The following is a 15,589-nucleotide window of genomic DNA, read 5'->3' as shown; positions in this document are numbered from 1 at the left end:
AAATTGGATGCGCACAGCCAACTTTTCTCTCCCAATTTAGTGTACATCGTGCAAAGAAAATCTGTGGGGGGTGGTTTTCGCTGTCACTGGCAGGGCAGGGCTTGATAGAGCCAACCATGCCAGCTCCAGAGAGAATAGTGCGCCATCTTTAAAGGGTGTTCTGATCACCATAAAAAGAAATCCCCCAACCCAACAAACATCAAGGCAACTCTTCCCCCACCGCCCACAAGAATCGGGACAAACCATCCCATCATACAGGCATCAGGGCTGGAATTTTATGTCTCTTGTGGTAGATTTTAAAAAAAAATGAAATTTGAATAGATATGTTTAATTTAGGAAAAATAAAATTGGTTTGTTATGGGTTTGAATAGCTGTACTTGACATCAGGGTAGCAGTCAATGAGTTATGGCATCGAGGAGCACTAGCTCCTCCTGAGATAAATGAGGGGTCAAGGGGAAAACTATTATGCCAATCAATCAGCACACTATTTTCAACATCTTCATCAATTACTTGCTCTCAATCATAATGTCAAGGCGGGCAGTTCATTGACAATCGACAGTGTTCAGTGCCACTCATAACTCCTCAAATAATGTTAGCTTATAGTTAGACCTGGATAACATTTAGACTTGGTGCTAGCTAACGATCATCTCCAACTAGATAAACCCCAAGCATCATTTTTCCACCACCCTGCTCCCCACACCCAACCCTCAATGGCACCACCATCAGCAAGCTCTCATCAACATCCAGAAAGTCATGACTGGAGAAGAACCTTAGCCGGACAGCCAAATTAAAAAAGTGGTTTGCCTCCTGACATCTCAAAAACTTCTCAATATTCTACAAACCTCAAATTAGGGGTGCGCTGGAATATTCAATACTCATCTGTAGGGCAGCACAGTAGCACACATGGCTAGCACTGTGGCTTCACAGCGCCAGGGTCCCAGGTTTGATTCCCGCCGGGTCACTGTGCGGAGTCTGCACGTTCGCCCCGTGTCTGCATGGGTTTCCTCCATATGCTCCGGTTTCCTCCTACAGTCCAAAGACATGCAGGTTATGTGGATTGGCCATGCTAAATTGCCCTTAGTGTCCAAACAGTTTAGGAGGAGTTATTGGGTTATGGGGATAAGGTGGAAGTGAGGGCTTAAGTGGGTCAGTGCAGGCTCGATGGGCTGAATGGGCTCCTTCTGCACTGTATGTTCTATATATCCATGTATATGAAGCTCAACTTATTGCATAGTTGGCTACCTTTGATGGATGCTTTCAAAACTAACTTTCTCTTATTAAATACATTTTTAAAAAATTGCTCTTGGGGAATATGCTACCTTTCTTGTTGCTTTTCATTAGTTGCCCTGTGTTAGTGGTCACTGCAGTCCAGGGCAAAGCAGTGCAATTTATAAACATTTTTGCCATTGGACTTAGTATTCACCCCGCTCTACCATTGCGACATTCTCATTGCAGCATGTTCTGTCGACTGGATGCACTGCAGTTACTCACCATGAATACTTCAACAGCACTTCTCAAACGCGCACTTCTATCACCAAGATCAAGAAGATCATATAAATAGCATCACATTCAAGTTATGTAACTAGATATCATAGAACTGTACAGCACAGTACAGGCCCTTCAGCCCACTATGTTGTGCCAACCATTTATCCTAATCTAAGATCAACCTAACATACACACCTTCAATTTACTGCTGTCCATGTGCCTGTCCAACGCTTAAAAGTACCTAATGACTCTGACTCCACCACCTCTGCTGGCAGTGCATTCCACACACCCACCACTCTGTGTAGAACCTACCTCTGACATCTCCCCTATACCTTCCTCCAATCACCTTAAAATTATGTCCCCTCGTGACAGCCAATTCCGCCCTGGGGAAAAGTCCCTGGCTATCCACTCTAGCCATGCCACTCATCACCTTGTACACCTCTATCAAGTCACCTCTCTTCCTTCTTCGCTCCTGTGAGAAAAGCCCTAGCTCCCTCAACCTTCCTTCATAAGACATGCCCTCCAGTCCAGGCAGCATCATGGTAAATCTCCTCTGCACCCTTTCCAAAGCATCCACATTCTTCCTATAATCAGGCGACCAGAACTGGACACAGTATTCCAAGTGTGGTCTAACCAGGATTTTGTAAAGCTGCAGCAAAACCTTGCGGCTCTTAAACTTAATCCCCCTGTTAATGAAAGCCAACACACCATACGCCTTCTTAACAACCCTATCAACCTGGATGGCAACTTTGAGGGATCTATGTACGTGGACCCCAAGATCCCTCTGTTTCTCCACACTTCCAAGAAACCATGAAGTTATACACAAAAGTACCTTTGGTCAAAGATTTTGCAAATGTCTAACCAATACCACCAGCACAAGGAGCGCTGTGGGTCACCACCACATATTTCTCAGGGAAAGTAGTGAGAGGCAATAAGAAAAATAGTGTTTTAACAGTATGTGCCATATTCCAAAAACAATGTTTTAAAAAATTAATTGTATTGGATAAAAATTTTTTGAATGACATGTTTGTATTCACAAAAATCTATAAAATAAAATATATTTATAGTTTGATCAGAAGTATTAACAGGTATATAATTTAAAACCTACCTTTGGTGATCCATCTTTATGAATACCAACATCATTGGTAGAAATCCCTTTAATACTCCCATCTTCATGGAACAAAATCTGGATTGTTTTTAAAAGAATGGAACTTTTAAGTAGTACAATGATTTTAAATCAGCAGAACATAAAATAATTCAAGATCAGCAACTGGGGGAAGGATTGGGGAACTGTGTGTGTAAGCCATGTTGGCTGGGAATGGTGTTATTTACTGAGTTATGTTTACATTTGTAATTACTGTTATAAATTCATTAATTCCTTAATAAAATGTTTTTCGAATAAAAAAGTTCAAGATGATAAAAATGTGTGTGGATTGCTAAGTATTTAACAGGTATTAATCTCATCAACATTTGAAATTTTGGGAAGCAGAATGCAAATTCTTCATAAATTAGGAAATGACTTGTACAGAGTAACAAAGTTTGTTAGAAGAATATATTGTAGCAATACCAAGATATCATTTTGTGAATAAATGTTATGCTTTGCTTTGATCATATTTATCAATGTACCATTAAAGATGTACTATGCATCCCCATAAATGGATTGAATAATCTAGTCTGCAGAACATCAAAAGCAGGGCTGACAAAAATCAGTGCTGGTACTGCAAAGGTCCATTAAAACATTTCAACAAAATATGTTTTCTTCTTATTGTATAAGGTGGGACATGAGGGAGCAATGAATATTGTTCATATTCACAAGACGTTCAGACTTTTTGAATAGCCAATTAGGAAAATTTCCATCAAATTGTCCTCATGAAAAGTTTTTGTGATGCAGAACTTCCCTAGTGCCTCTCTGGATGAATGCACACAGGGTATGACACTATCAGACCTGTTAATTCATGAACAGGTTTGAAATACAATTTTAAAAAAACAACTAAATGTACAGGGTTTTTGATCTAAATCATAATTCACCTCAGAAGCTGCATACCCTGGATACAATTCCACACCAAGTTCTTCTGCCTGTTCACCTAACCATCTAACCAAATGACCCAAACGAACAATATAATTTCCATGATTCCTCATGGGAAGGCCTGCATAGAAAACAGATGCGGGAGACAATACAGCATTTTATGAGAAAACTTAGTTTTAAATGCATGCATTAACAGTAGTGAACAGTAGTACCCTAGCGGTAATGGTCCTGATCACAAAATCAAGTTTTTTAATGATGTCATAATATATTTAACTGAGGACTAATTATCCCTGCACATGCAATATGAAATAAAAATTCCCAACACAGCTTTGCAAATTTACAACAAAGTAGTTACAAATAAAATATATCCACACTACCTGGTAACAACGGAACTGGAATTCTGTTCTTCTCCGTTAAAATACCAAATACATCTTCATTTACTGGAGTGTGTAGTGGAGCCTATTATGTACATGCACAAGTTATTACATATCACATTATAAAAGAGTTGATTTGATTCTAAAAACAAATCCCTAAATTAGTAGATTACCATCTCTGAACCAATTTAAATTTTGCAATGTTTTGTACTTCAATGTCAAAATTGTTTTAGATGCCACTAAATCCACATTGCCCTTGTTTAAATTTAATGGGGGCTGTTGTCCAGCAATGTAAATTCAGCTGCCTAACGTAACTCTAAAGGGGTAAATGTGGAAAATACATATTGGTTTTGAAATTCATTTAATTTCTAGATCTGGCTGATGGATTGTTTAAGAAAAAAAAAGCTCCGTATGCTACAGAAAGCAGATTTTATTTGAGAATCTCTCCACATTGTCAACTCACTATATTTAGCTGGGCTTATGGATTCTGCTATCAGATTCCAAAATTTCACATTGCTTTAGGTAAGTATACTTCAGTTACAAAGGAATTAACTAAGCTGCAGTTATTGTATAAAATTACATATAATATTCCCTCATGCTGCTAAACTGTCAAAAGAAATTACCTTTTTATATTTATGTTACATTTGTCTTATATTAGTTAGAAAATGAATACTATTAAAGTAAAGAAAGAACTTGCATTTTGCACATTTCACAGCCTGAGGACATCCTGAAGTACTTTATAGCCAATTATTTTTATTTTAAAAAAGATTTGTCCAATCAAGGGGCGATTTAGCGTGGCCAATCTACCTACCCTGGACCATCTTTGGTTTGTGGGGGTGAGACCCACGCAGACACGGGGAGAAAATGCCATAAGGACAGTGACTCGGGACCAGGATTGAACCCGGGTCCTCGGTGCCGCAAAGCAGTAGTGCCAACCACTGCACCGCCCCCTTAGAGCCAATTGTGTTTTTTTTAAGTGAAAGCGAAGTGACTGTTTTAATGTTGGGAGGCCGTTTTCACAGCAATGTCGCACAAATAGCAATGAAATAATGATAATTTAATCTGCTTTACTGCAGTGGTTGAGAGATAAAGGTGGGCGAGGACAATGGGGACAACTCCCATGCTCTTCGATTTTTTTTACACCTTTCTAACCCAGTACTGCAATGGAGTGTTCTGTGAGGATTTTGTGAAGTTTCTAGAGCAGGATTGTTAATAAAATTCTAAGATTAGACCGCAAGACATAGGAGCAGAATTAGGCCACTCAGCCAATCGAGTCTGCTCCGCCATTCAATCATGGCTGAGATTTTCTCATCCCCATAGATTGAGTAATCATAAAGTTTTAAAATTGGAACACCACAGTTAGAAATATATTACTTTACCCCTTGTCGGTCATATTCCCAATGACAAAAATACTGTTATGACTGTCAAGGGGAAATTGGTCAAACTCCTCCCCCTCAGTTTTTTACAAGGATACCTTTGCTCTTTTAAGTAGTGGTAGTATTGTATAGCTGTATAAACTCCAAATTGTATTTTTTATGGAGGAAGCAAGCTCACAATCAACATAAAACTATTTCCTCACCCCTCTGTCCTTCCAATCTGGGAACAACTCCACCAGAGCTTTTGGATCTAGGCAGGCCCCCGAAAGGATATGACCACCAATCTGTGCAGCCTTCTCCACCAAACATACGCGTAGTTCCTTGTCATGTCTATCAGCAAGCTGTTTAAGGTGGATTGCTGCGGACAGACCAGCAGGTCCTCCACCCACTATCACCACATCAGCTTCATCTGCAAACCGCTCCATGTTGACCTCTTGAAATACCAGAATAAGAAATGTGAATCTAACATATGAATTTTAAAGATTCAGGCAGATTTGATAAATTTGGGATGTTTCCAAACATCACTTTGGGATGTTTCCAAAATGAAACCAAGATATAAATTCAAGGTTTGTTTCGATGCATTAATGTTTTCAGTACAATTAGAGCAATATGAAACTGGTTAAATAAAGAATACTACAAATTGCAAGATATCAGGCAATAACATGTGATGCATTACTTGGAGAACACAATTCATCTGAATGTATTTAAAATATGCATAATAAATAATAATAATTGTTTATTGCCACAATTAGGCTTCAATGAAGTTACTGCGAAAAGCCCCTAGTCACCACATTCTGCCGCCTGTTCGGGGAGGCCGGTAGGGGAATTGAACCTGCACTGCTGGCCTTGTTCTGCATTACAGGTCAGCTGTTTAGCCCACTGTGCTAAACCAGCCCCTAATGGTGCAACGTTGAGGACCTACAACTTTAGCCAATGAGTTTGGGATGGGGTACAGTGCCTCAAATACATATAATTAATTCTGCAAAGGAATTGAGTGATGACTTGAGAATTTGGTACTGGCTCTCTCCTTTAACATCAGATTTGTGCAGAATTTTGAATGAAATAAACATAATGCACTGAATAAGAAAAGCTGGAGTGAGGGGGATGGGCAGCGGAGAATGGTCCACACCCTGAAAACACAATTGCTGTAAAGCGCTTGAGAGTAGACGAATGAGTGTTGAATGGGATTTCAGCCTCTCATTGGGGCAGAAGTTTTCTCCCTGGAGTTGCCGTTCAGTCCAATTGGCCAGTAGCTTCACCAGTGCCAAGAAGGCATCAGGTGGCCATTGCCTGGATTGCTTGTAGCCACCTGGGGTAGCCACATCCCGATTCCAAAATGGACATTCGTAAAGAGTACAGGGAAAAATGGACAGTACTAGAAAAACAAGCAGGTAGAAGGTTTCCTGTGGATTGGAACTTGCAGAGCCCAGACAGAACTGAAACTACAAGCCATTAGCATAGTAATGAGCTATCTCCGGGGACAAAAGAGAAACATTTAAACAATCGGTACCAGGGCAGACTCCCCGGCACCAGTGGGCACTAAAACAAAGGCAGGCCAACGGTTACCCAGCGATCGAGGAACGACCCCGTTATTGGAGAGAATCGATACAAACGATTGGGACATGGTCCAATTAATTGGGACCAAGTCCAGGGTCCGCCCAGAAGGGCGCAAAACCTCTGGGGGCTATAAAACAGAGTCCCCAAGGTCAGAACGCTCTCTTTTTAAAAAAGTAATTTTTATTCAAGCTTTTCAACAACAAATTTTCTCCCCACAGTTAAATTAGACAAGGTGTGGTTCTATACCGAAACAAGAAAAGAACTCCCCCCCCCCCCCGCCAAAACAGAATAATAAATAATAACAAACAACAATACAAGAAAGAAGAAAATAACAAGCCCAAGCCCACCGTTGCAAAAACCCCCCTAACCAGCCCCGAACCCCCCCACCCGTATCTTGCGCGCCCCCCCCCCCCCCCCCCCACCGCCACCAGGTTGCTGCTGAGACTGGCCACCCTCTACCCCTTCGCCAGGAAATCAAGAAAGGGCTGCCACCTTCGAAAGAACCCCTGTACAGACCCCCTCAGGGCAAACTTAATCTTCTCCAGCTTGATAAACCCAGCCATGTCGTTGATCCAGGCCTCCGAACACGGGGGCCGCGTGTCCCTGCACTCTAACAGAATCCTGCGCCGGGCTACTAGCGACGCAAAGGCCAGAATGCCAGCCTCTCTCGCCTCCTGCACTCCCAGCTCCGAAGCTACCCCAAAAATCGTGAGCCCCCAGCCCAGCCTGACCCCAGACCCGACCACTTCAGACAAAGTCCCCGCCACCCCCTTCCAAAACCCCTCCAAGGCCGGAGTCAGAACGCTCTCTTAAGAACTCGTGAACTCTCCATCTTCTTTTTAAAAAAAATAATTTTTATTAAGATTTTCACAAAATATAAACAACAAAACAATATTAACAAAACAACCATGGTAAAAACCCAAGAACAACAACCACCCAACTACAAAAGCAACTAACTACAAAAACAAAAAAAAAGCAAACAACAAAAAGGAAAGAGATAACACCCGCCACATCCAACAAACCCATGTACCCAATTCTCACCCCACCGAACCAAACCGCCGCCCCCCCCCCCCCCCCCCCCCCCCTCCGGGTTGCTGCTGCTGCCGGCCTATTTCCCTACCGTTCCGCCAGGAGGTCCAGGAAAGGCTGCCACCGCCTAAAGGACCCCTGTACTGATCCCCTCAGGGCAAATTTCACCTTCTCCAATTTGATGAACCCCGCATTATCATTGATCCAGGCCTCCACGCTTGGGGGCCTCGCATCCTTCCATTGAAGCAAGATCCTCCGCCGGGCTACTAGGGACGCAAAGGCCAGAACACTGGCCTCTTTCGCCTCCTGCACTCCCGGCTCCACTGCAACCCCAAAAATTGCGAGTCCCAGCCTGGCTTGACCCTGGATCCCGCCACCCTCGACACCGTCCTTGCTACCCCCTTCCAAAACTCCCCCAGCGCTGGGCATGCCCAAAACATATGGGCGTGGTTCGCTGGGCTCCCCGAGCACCTAGCACACCTGTCTTCGCCCCCGAAAAACCTATTCATCCTCGTCCCAGTCATGTGGGCCCTATGCAGCACCTTGAACTGTATGAGGCTAAGCCTCGCACAGGAAGGAGGAATTCACTCTCTCCAGGGCATCCGCCCACGTCCCCTCCTCAATCTCCTCACCCAGCTCCTCTTCCCATTTACCCTTCAGTTCCTCCACCGAGGCCTGGTCTACCTCCTGCATTACCCGGTATATGTCCGAAATGCTCCCTCCTCCAACCCACACCCCCGAGAGCACCCTGTCCCGTACCCCACGCGGGGGCAACAAGGGGAACCCCTCCACCTGCCGCCTGGCAAACGCCCTAACCTGCATGTATCGAAACATGTTCACCGGAGGGAGCCCAAACTTCCCCTCTAACTTCCCCAAGCTCGCGAACCTCCCCTCCACAAACAGGTCCCTCAACCTCCTAACCCCTACCCTGTGCCAGCCCAGATATCCGCCATCAATGCTCCCTGGAACAAACCGATGGTTCCCCCGTATCAGGGCCTCCATTGAGCCCCCCCACTTCTCCCCTATGCCGTCTCCAATGCCCCCAAATTTTGAGGGTAGCCGCCGCCACCGGGCTCGTGGTATACCTCGTTGGAGGGAGCGGCAACGGCGCCGTTACCAGCGCCTCCAGGCTCTTGCCCACACAGGACGCCATCTCCATCCTCTTCTATGCTGCCCCTTCCCCGTCCATTACCCACTTACGCACCATCGCTGCGTTGGCAGCCCAATAGTACCCAGAGAGGTTGGGCAGTGCCAGCCCCCCCCCATCCCTGCCCCGTTCCAAGAACACCCTTCTCACCCTTGGAGTCCCATGCGCCCACACAAATCCCGTAATACTCCTGTTAACTCTCCTAAAAAAGGCCTTCGGGATAAGGATTGGAAGGCACTGGAACAGGAACAAAAACCTCGGGAGCACCGTCATCTTAACGGACTGCACCCTCCCCGCCAGTGACAACGGTAACATATCCCACCTTTTGACCCCCTCCTCCATCTGCTCCACCAACCTTGTGAGGTTGAGCTTGTGCAGGGCCCCCCCAGCTCCCAGCCACCTGGACTCCTAGGTACCTGAACCTCTTCCCTGCCTGCTTCAGTGGGAGCCTACCAATCCCCTCCTCCTGATCCCCCGGGTGCACCACGAACATCTTGCTCTTGCCCAGGTTCAGCTTATACCCAGAGAAGCCCCCAAATTCGCTGAGAATCCTCATCATCTCCAGCATCCCCCCTACCGGGTCCGCCACGTACAGCAACAGGTCGTCCGCATTAAGCAACACTCGATGCTCCTCCCCATCCCGCACCAGGCCCTTCCAGTTCCCTGACTCCCTCAACGCCATGGCCAGGGGCTCAATTGCCAACGCAAAGAGCAAGGGGGACAGGGGACACCCATGTCTCGTCCCCCGGTACAGCCGAAAGTACTCCGACCTCCTCCTATTCGTGGCTACACTCGCCATCAGGGCCACTTAGAGCAACCTCACCCAACGGACAAACCCCTCCCCAAACCCAAACCTTTCCAACACCTCCCACAGATACCCCCACTCAACCCTATCAAAGGCCTTCTCCGCATCTAATGCCACCACTATCTCCGCCTCCCCTTCCACAGCCGGCATCATAATAACGTTGAGGAGCCTTCGCGTTAGTATTCAACTGCCTTCCCTTCACAAACCCCGTCTGGTCCTCGTGAATGACCCCCGGCACACAATCCTCTATTCTTGTGGCTAAGACCTTTGCCAGCAGCTTGGTGTCTACATTTAGCAGCGAGATCGGCCTATATGTCCCACACTGCAGAGGGTCCTTGTCCCGCTTCAGGATCAAGGAAATCAGCGCCCGTGACATAGTTGGGGGCAAAGCCCCCCCCCTCCCATGCCTCGTTAAAGGTCCGGACCAACAGGGGGCCCAACAGGTCCGCATACCTTTTATAAAATTCGGCTGGAAACCCATCCGGCCCTGGCACGTTCCCCGACTGCATGCTCCCTATCCCTTTAACCAGCTCCTCCAGCGCCCCCAGTCCCTCCACCTGCCCCTCCTCCACCCTCGGAAATCGCAGCTTGTCCAAGAAGCGCCCCATCCCCCCCCCCCCACCCCTTCCACCGGGGGTTCAGACCGGTACAGTTCCTCATAAAAGTCCCTAAAGACCCCATTAACGTCTACCCCCCTCCGCACCACCTTCCCAACTCTATCCAACTCCCCCAATCTCTCTGGCCGCGTCTCGCTTTCGGAGCTGGTGTGCCAGCATCCTGCTCGCCTTCTCCCCATATTCATACACCGCCCCCTGTGCTTTCCTCCACTGAGCTTCCGCCTTTCTGGTAGTCCATATGTCGAACCTGGCCTGAAGGCTACGCCTCTCCCCCAGCAATTCCTCGTCCGGAGCCTCCGCATATCTCCTATCCATCCTCACCATCTCCCCTATCAATCTCTGCTCCCCCCTCTCCCTATGGGTTCGGATGGAAATCAACTCCCCTCTAATCACCGCCTTCAATGCCTCCCAGACCCTCCCCACTTGGACCTCCCCGTTATCGTTGGCCTCAAGGTACCTCTCAATACACTCCCGAACCCTCCCGGCCACCTCCTCGTCTGCCAGCAGCCCCACCTCCAAGCGCCAGAGCGGACGCTGGTCCCTCCCCTCCCCAGCCCGAGGTCCACCCAGTGCGGGGCATGATCCGAAATGGCAATGGCAGAGTATGCAACATCCTCCACCCTCGAAACCAGCCCCCTGCCCAGGACAAAAAAAATCAATCCTCGAATAGGCCTTATGCACGTGGGAGAAAAATGAGTACTCCCTGGCCCTTGGCCTCGCAAACCTCCAGGGATCCACCCCTCCCATATGATCCATAAATCCCCTCAACACCTTAGCCGCCGCTGGCATCCTACCCATCCGGGACTTGGATCGATCGAATGGGGGATCCAGCACCGTGTTGAAGACCCCCCCCCATGATCAGGCCCCCCACCTCCAGGTCCGGAATGCGGCCCAACATGCGCCGCATAAACCCCGCATCGTCCCAATTTGGGGTGTAGACATTCACCAACATCACCCGCTCCCCCTGCAGCTTACCACTCACCATCACATACCTCCCACCACTGTCAGCCACCACCCTCAACGCCTCAAACGACACCCTCTTTCCCACCAGGATCGCCACCCCCCGATTCTTCTCATCCAGCCCTGAATGAAATACTTGGCCCACCCATCCCTTCCTCAACCGAACCTGGTCCGCCACTTTCAGGTGTGTCTCTTGGAGCATGGCCACATCCGCCTTCAGCCCCTTCAAGTGCGCAAACACCCGGGCCTGTTTGACCGGCCCGTTCAGCCCCCTCACATTCCAGGTTATCAGCCGGATCAGAGGACTCCCTGCCCCCCTCCAGATTAGCCATAACCCATACCCTGCCCACCACTGGCCAGCGTCCCCCGCTCGGCCTGTTCCCCACGGCGGCAACTCCCCCCCCCCAGCATACTCCAGCTCCTTCCTGGCCATTTTGGCAGCAATCCGGTACACCCCCCCCCAGGTTAGGACCCCTCCTAGCTGCGCCCCTCCCTCCATAGCACTCCAGTGAGCCAGCTAACTTCTGCTGACCCCGGTGACTCCCGCCATACCTCTGACTCCTCCCCACGTGGGACTACTCCTCCTCCTTCGTGCCCATCAGCAGGCCCCCCCCCCCTGCTCTTGCGCGGGAAAATAACAACGCACGCTACGAGATAGGCGCTCCTAGCTACTATTCTATACCAGTTCGAAGCCAGCAGTATCAGAACCGGACAACGGCCATTGTTCCTCTGACTGAGTGTGTGCCCGAAGCTAAGTATAGGCTTTTAGTAGTAGTTGTAGTTTAGTGAGTAGAGTTTGTGCATGAGTAATGATTGATTTAGGGGCCTCACGGTAGCATGGTGGTTAGCATCAATGCTTCACAGCTCCAGGGTCCCAGGTTCGATTCCCGGCTGGGTCACTGTCTGTGTGGAGTCTGCACGTCCTCACCGTGTGTGCGTGGGTTTCCTCCGGGTGCTCCGGTTTCCTCCCGCAGTCCAAAGATGTGCAGGTTAGGTGGATTGGCCATGCTAAATTGCCCGTAGTGTAAGGTTAATGGGGGGATTGTTGGGATACGGGTTACGTGGGTTTAAGTAGGGTGATCATTGCTCGGCACAACATCGAGGGCTGAAGGGCCTGTTCTGTGCTGTACTGTTCTATGTTCTATGTTCTATGACTGGGTGTGTAAATAAATGTGCATTGATTTCAAACTTACTAACTGGTGTATCGAGTCATTGATCAGTATTCGGTTTTGAACCTTGTGGTGGTATCAGAAAGATACCTGGCGACTCTTGAGCAAAGGTAATTAAAACAGAGCAAATTAAGGAAAGCATAACGAGCAACATGCTGAAGAGAAAGGATCCAAAAGCCTTGAATCCCCGGAGTAATCAATGCCAAGATCTTTGTCCTGGTGGGTTTGGGCAGCCGTGTGTGCGTAGGGAGTATAGTAGGGGGCTAAGTACGCGGCATTGCGGGGTCCCGGTATTGAGAAGCGCTTCTGACCTGAAGCGCTTCCTGAATTCCTAATTTTACTTTAAGTCAAAGGAGGCATTTTAAAACATAACTATTTTATAAAGTCCAATGTCAGTAACACTTAAGCTCTGGAATTTCCTTCCCTAAATTTATATGGGCAGAGAAGGATGCAATTCATATTATAGGCACAAAGAAAATCCAATTTTGGATGTTACTGTTGACACCGATCCCGAGAAAATTTCCAGTGCAAAAATCTAACATTCTTGACAGTTACCTTTCCATCTTGAATCTTTATCCCGAGGATGGATTGTGTAATGTGTAGTGATACGGGAAATTGAAGAGGAGGAAGCACATCTTTTAGTACACACCAAGAATGGAAGAGACTCCTTCTGTATTGCTTTCAAAATGTGTAGACACCTGTGCACTGTAGAGGAAAAGCATGTTAAACAAATTAATTCCATGTAATTGTCTTTATTGCACTGCTTTACACAACTGCCAGCTGACACAAGGATTTTGAGTAAAGAATCTGTGCTTGGTGTCAAATTATAGTACACAAAATTATGGCACCTGCATACCAGGAGTCATCATATTGACTTAACAGAGCCCTACAATTACCTATCCTCTATGAGTCCAATTACAATTCTCACTAAGTTAGACAGAACCCAAGAGTTGAGAAAGACATTCAAATACAAAACTTAAAATAATGTAAACACAGGTTAAACATTTACAACCATTGGTCAACTGCAGACATTTAATTTAAAACAATTATCTTAAGGCTTTGTCCTGGATTTTCAGAGTCATGGAAATTCTGTGGAACTTCAAATATGGCAGCAGGATCTGAATCCGATAGTCCTTCCCCATTTCTGACAGACCCAAATTTTGCAAGGAGGGGAAAGGTGGTGGGCAGAATTGGTAAATGGTAAATTCGAACTCTGTAGGGCCATTGAACTCAGTACAGAGTTCAAACAAAACCTGGCCGGAATTCTCCGGTCATTGCGATTCACTTTTCTCGGCGGCAGCGCACCCCAGATTTCACAGCAGCATTTTACGGTTACAATGGGAAATCCCATTGATAAGTGATGGGAAAATAGAATCCCGTCACCAGCGAATGGTGCACTGCTGAGAAACATGCGGCTTGTGAACCAGAGAATCCCACCTCCATTTTCCCTGCACCAAGGACCTTAACCCACAGCATGAGAGTCACAAACTTTTAGAGTAATCATAAAAGCTCTGAAAGGTTAGGTAATGTCTACAAAATTATCAAGCTGTCAGGTTATTCAAATCCCGAGTTCTTTAAAAATATAGCTTGCCTCTGCCAATGAGGAGTAAAAACCTATATTGTCCTGTTACTTAAATCCCCTGCCTTTTAATTAAAGAAAAGCTGCCTGTGAATTGAACAAAAATTTGCCCAGGCTGTTACAATAGGTATTTGTTGACATTATCACAAGGGCTTTTTGTTTTTTTAATATTTGGATGCTTCCCACTACTATTCCAGCAAAGGGGGCAGGGTGGAATGAGGTTCATAAGTTCAATTTTATTGACAGCTCAAAGAAGTTATTAAAGGAATAATTATCTTTGATGTAGGGATATGAATACAACTATTTGTTTTAGAACGGATAAAGTTCTTGAGGAGATTTAAATGTTTTAATAGGCTTTCATGATTTTTGTTACTACAGTGAAGGCTGGAATAGATAATTAGAACTTGATTTTTATTTAATTTTAACATGGCTCCTGAAGTATACCCATGGATAGATGCGGTTTGAGTTGGCATAGAGGCTCCTACGGCAAAGGGTGGTGGGTGGGCTGGCATGGAGAGAATAAGGGACCATTCGGTTTGGGGGGGGGGGGGGGGTGAGCAGAAGACACGAGTTGGTACGGATGGGGCTTGGAGAATGGGTGTGTGGGTCAAATATTTAGCAAAACTGAGACGAAATCTAGATAAACTAAAAAGGTATTTTTGAAACATGTTGGACGAGATTCTGGCTTCCCTGCAGTGAGTTTCTCGGCAGCAGGTGGCGATCTTCCAATCCCGCCGTGGTCAATGAGATTTCCCATTGAATCCATGCCATTGGGAAACCTGTGACTGCTGGCGGGACTGGAAGGTCCCACCAATGGGATTGGAAGATTCTGCCGGTGTAAACAGCAGAACGATCTCGCCCCATATCCCGTCTGCTGGAAGCCCCTGTGGCTGCCTCCCATGTGTTTGGGAGCAGCGGGCTCAACTCCATCTTGTACCTGCCTCCCTGGAATTAAGATCCTGCTATTTGGGTGAGTTTTCCCCAATGTGGGTGCGGCAAATTGGGAAATCTCACATTACCCATCTCTGGAGCAAACATCTGGTTCTTTGTGTCAGATGCACTTTGTCTTTTCCCATTGTCCCCCCACCCATCCAACTATTCAGTCACACTTGCCATTACTGTATTTACTTGTCAAAACATCACATCAGTTTGATTTTTTTGCTTAAACCGCAAATATGTTGGTCACCATTGTAAAATCACGGCACATTCCAAATAAATTATCAGCAAGTAATTCTCCTTCCAAGTACAAAGAAAATGTACGATAGCCATTTCAACCATGGAATAATGTCATTGGAGTACAAAAATACTTCTGATTTGTTTAAAGTCTGCCTGAAGAAAATAAAACATTTAGTTGTTCTTGAACCTACTGATGAGTTGAAATGCATACCACTCATTATTCAATCGGAACTGGAACTGTGCCAACTTATAAGTCAGACAGTAGCACTAACCTTTAACATACTTTCAG

General features: G+C 46.4%; 1 protein-coding gene across 1 annotated transcript in view; it reads right to left on the bottom strand.

Moving 5' to 3' along the window:
• The window catches only part of etfdh (electron transfer flavoprotein dehydrogenase), a 99,332-nt gene that overhangs the window by 58,220 nt on the left and 25,523 nt on the right, over positions 1–15,589 (bottom strand). The window contains exons 2-6 of the mRNA XM_038792306.1: positions 13,101–13,250; positions 5,465–5,694; positions 3,889–3,970; positions 3,514–3,632; positions 2,594–2,671 (exon numbers count right to left, since the gene is read on the bottom strand). Of these exons, the coding sequence (XP_038648234.1) occupies positions 2,594–2,671; positions 3,514–3,632; positions 3,889–3,970; positions 5,465–5,694; positions 13,101–13,250 (659 nt within the window). The remainder of the gene's footprint in view (positions 1–2,593; positions 2,672–3,513; positions 3,633–3,888; positions 3,971–5,464; positions 5,695–13,100; positions 13,251–15,589) is intronic.

Source organism: Scyliorhinus canicula, chromosome 3 (assembly GCF_902713615.1).
Source record: "Scyliorhinus canicula chromosome 3, sScyCan1.1, whole genome shotgun sequence".
Taxonomy (NCBI): Eukaryota; Metazoa; Chordata; class Chondrichthyes; order Carcharhiniformes; family Scyliorhinidae; genus Scyliorhinus; species Scyliorhinus canicula.
The sequence above is the reverse complement of the archived record's forward strand: the minus strand, read 5'-3'. Positions and strand labels throughout refer to the sequence as shown.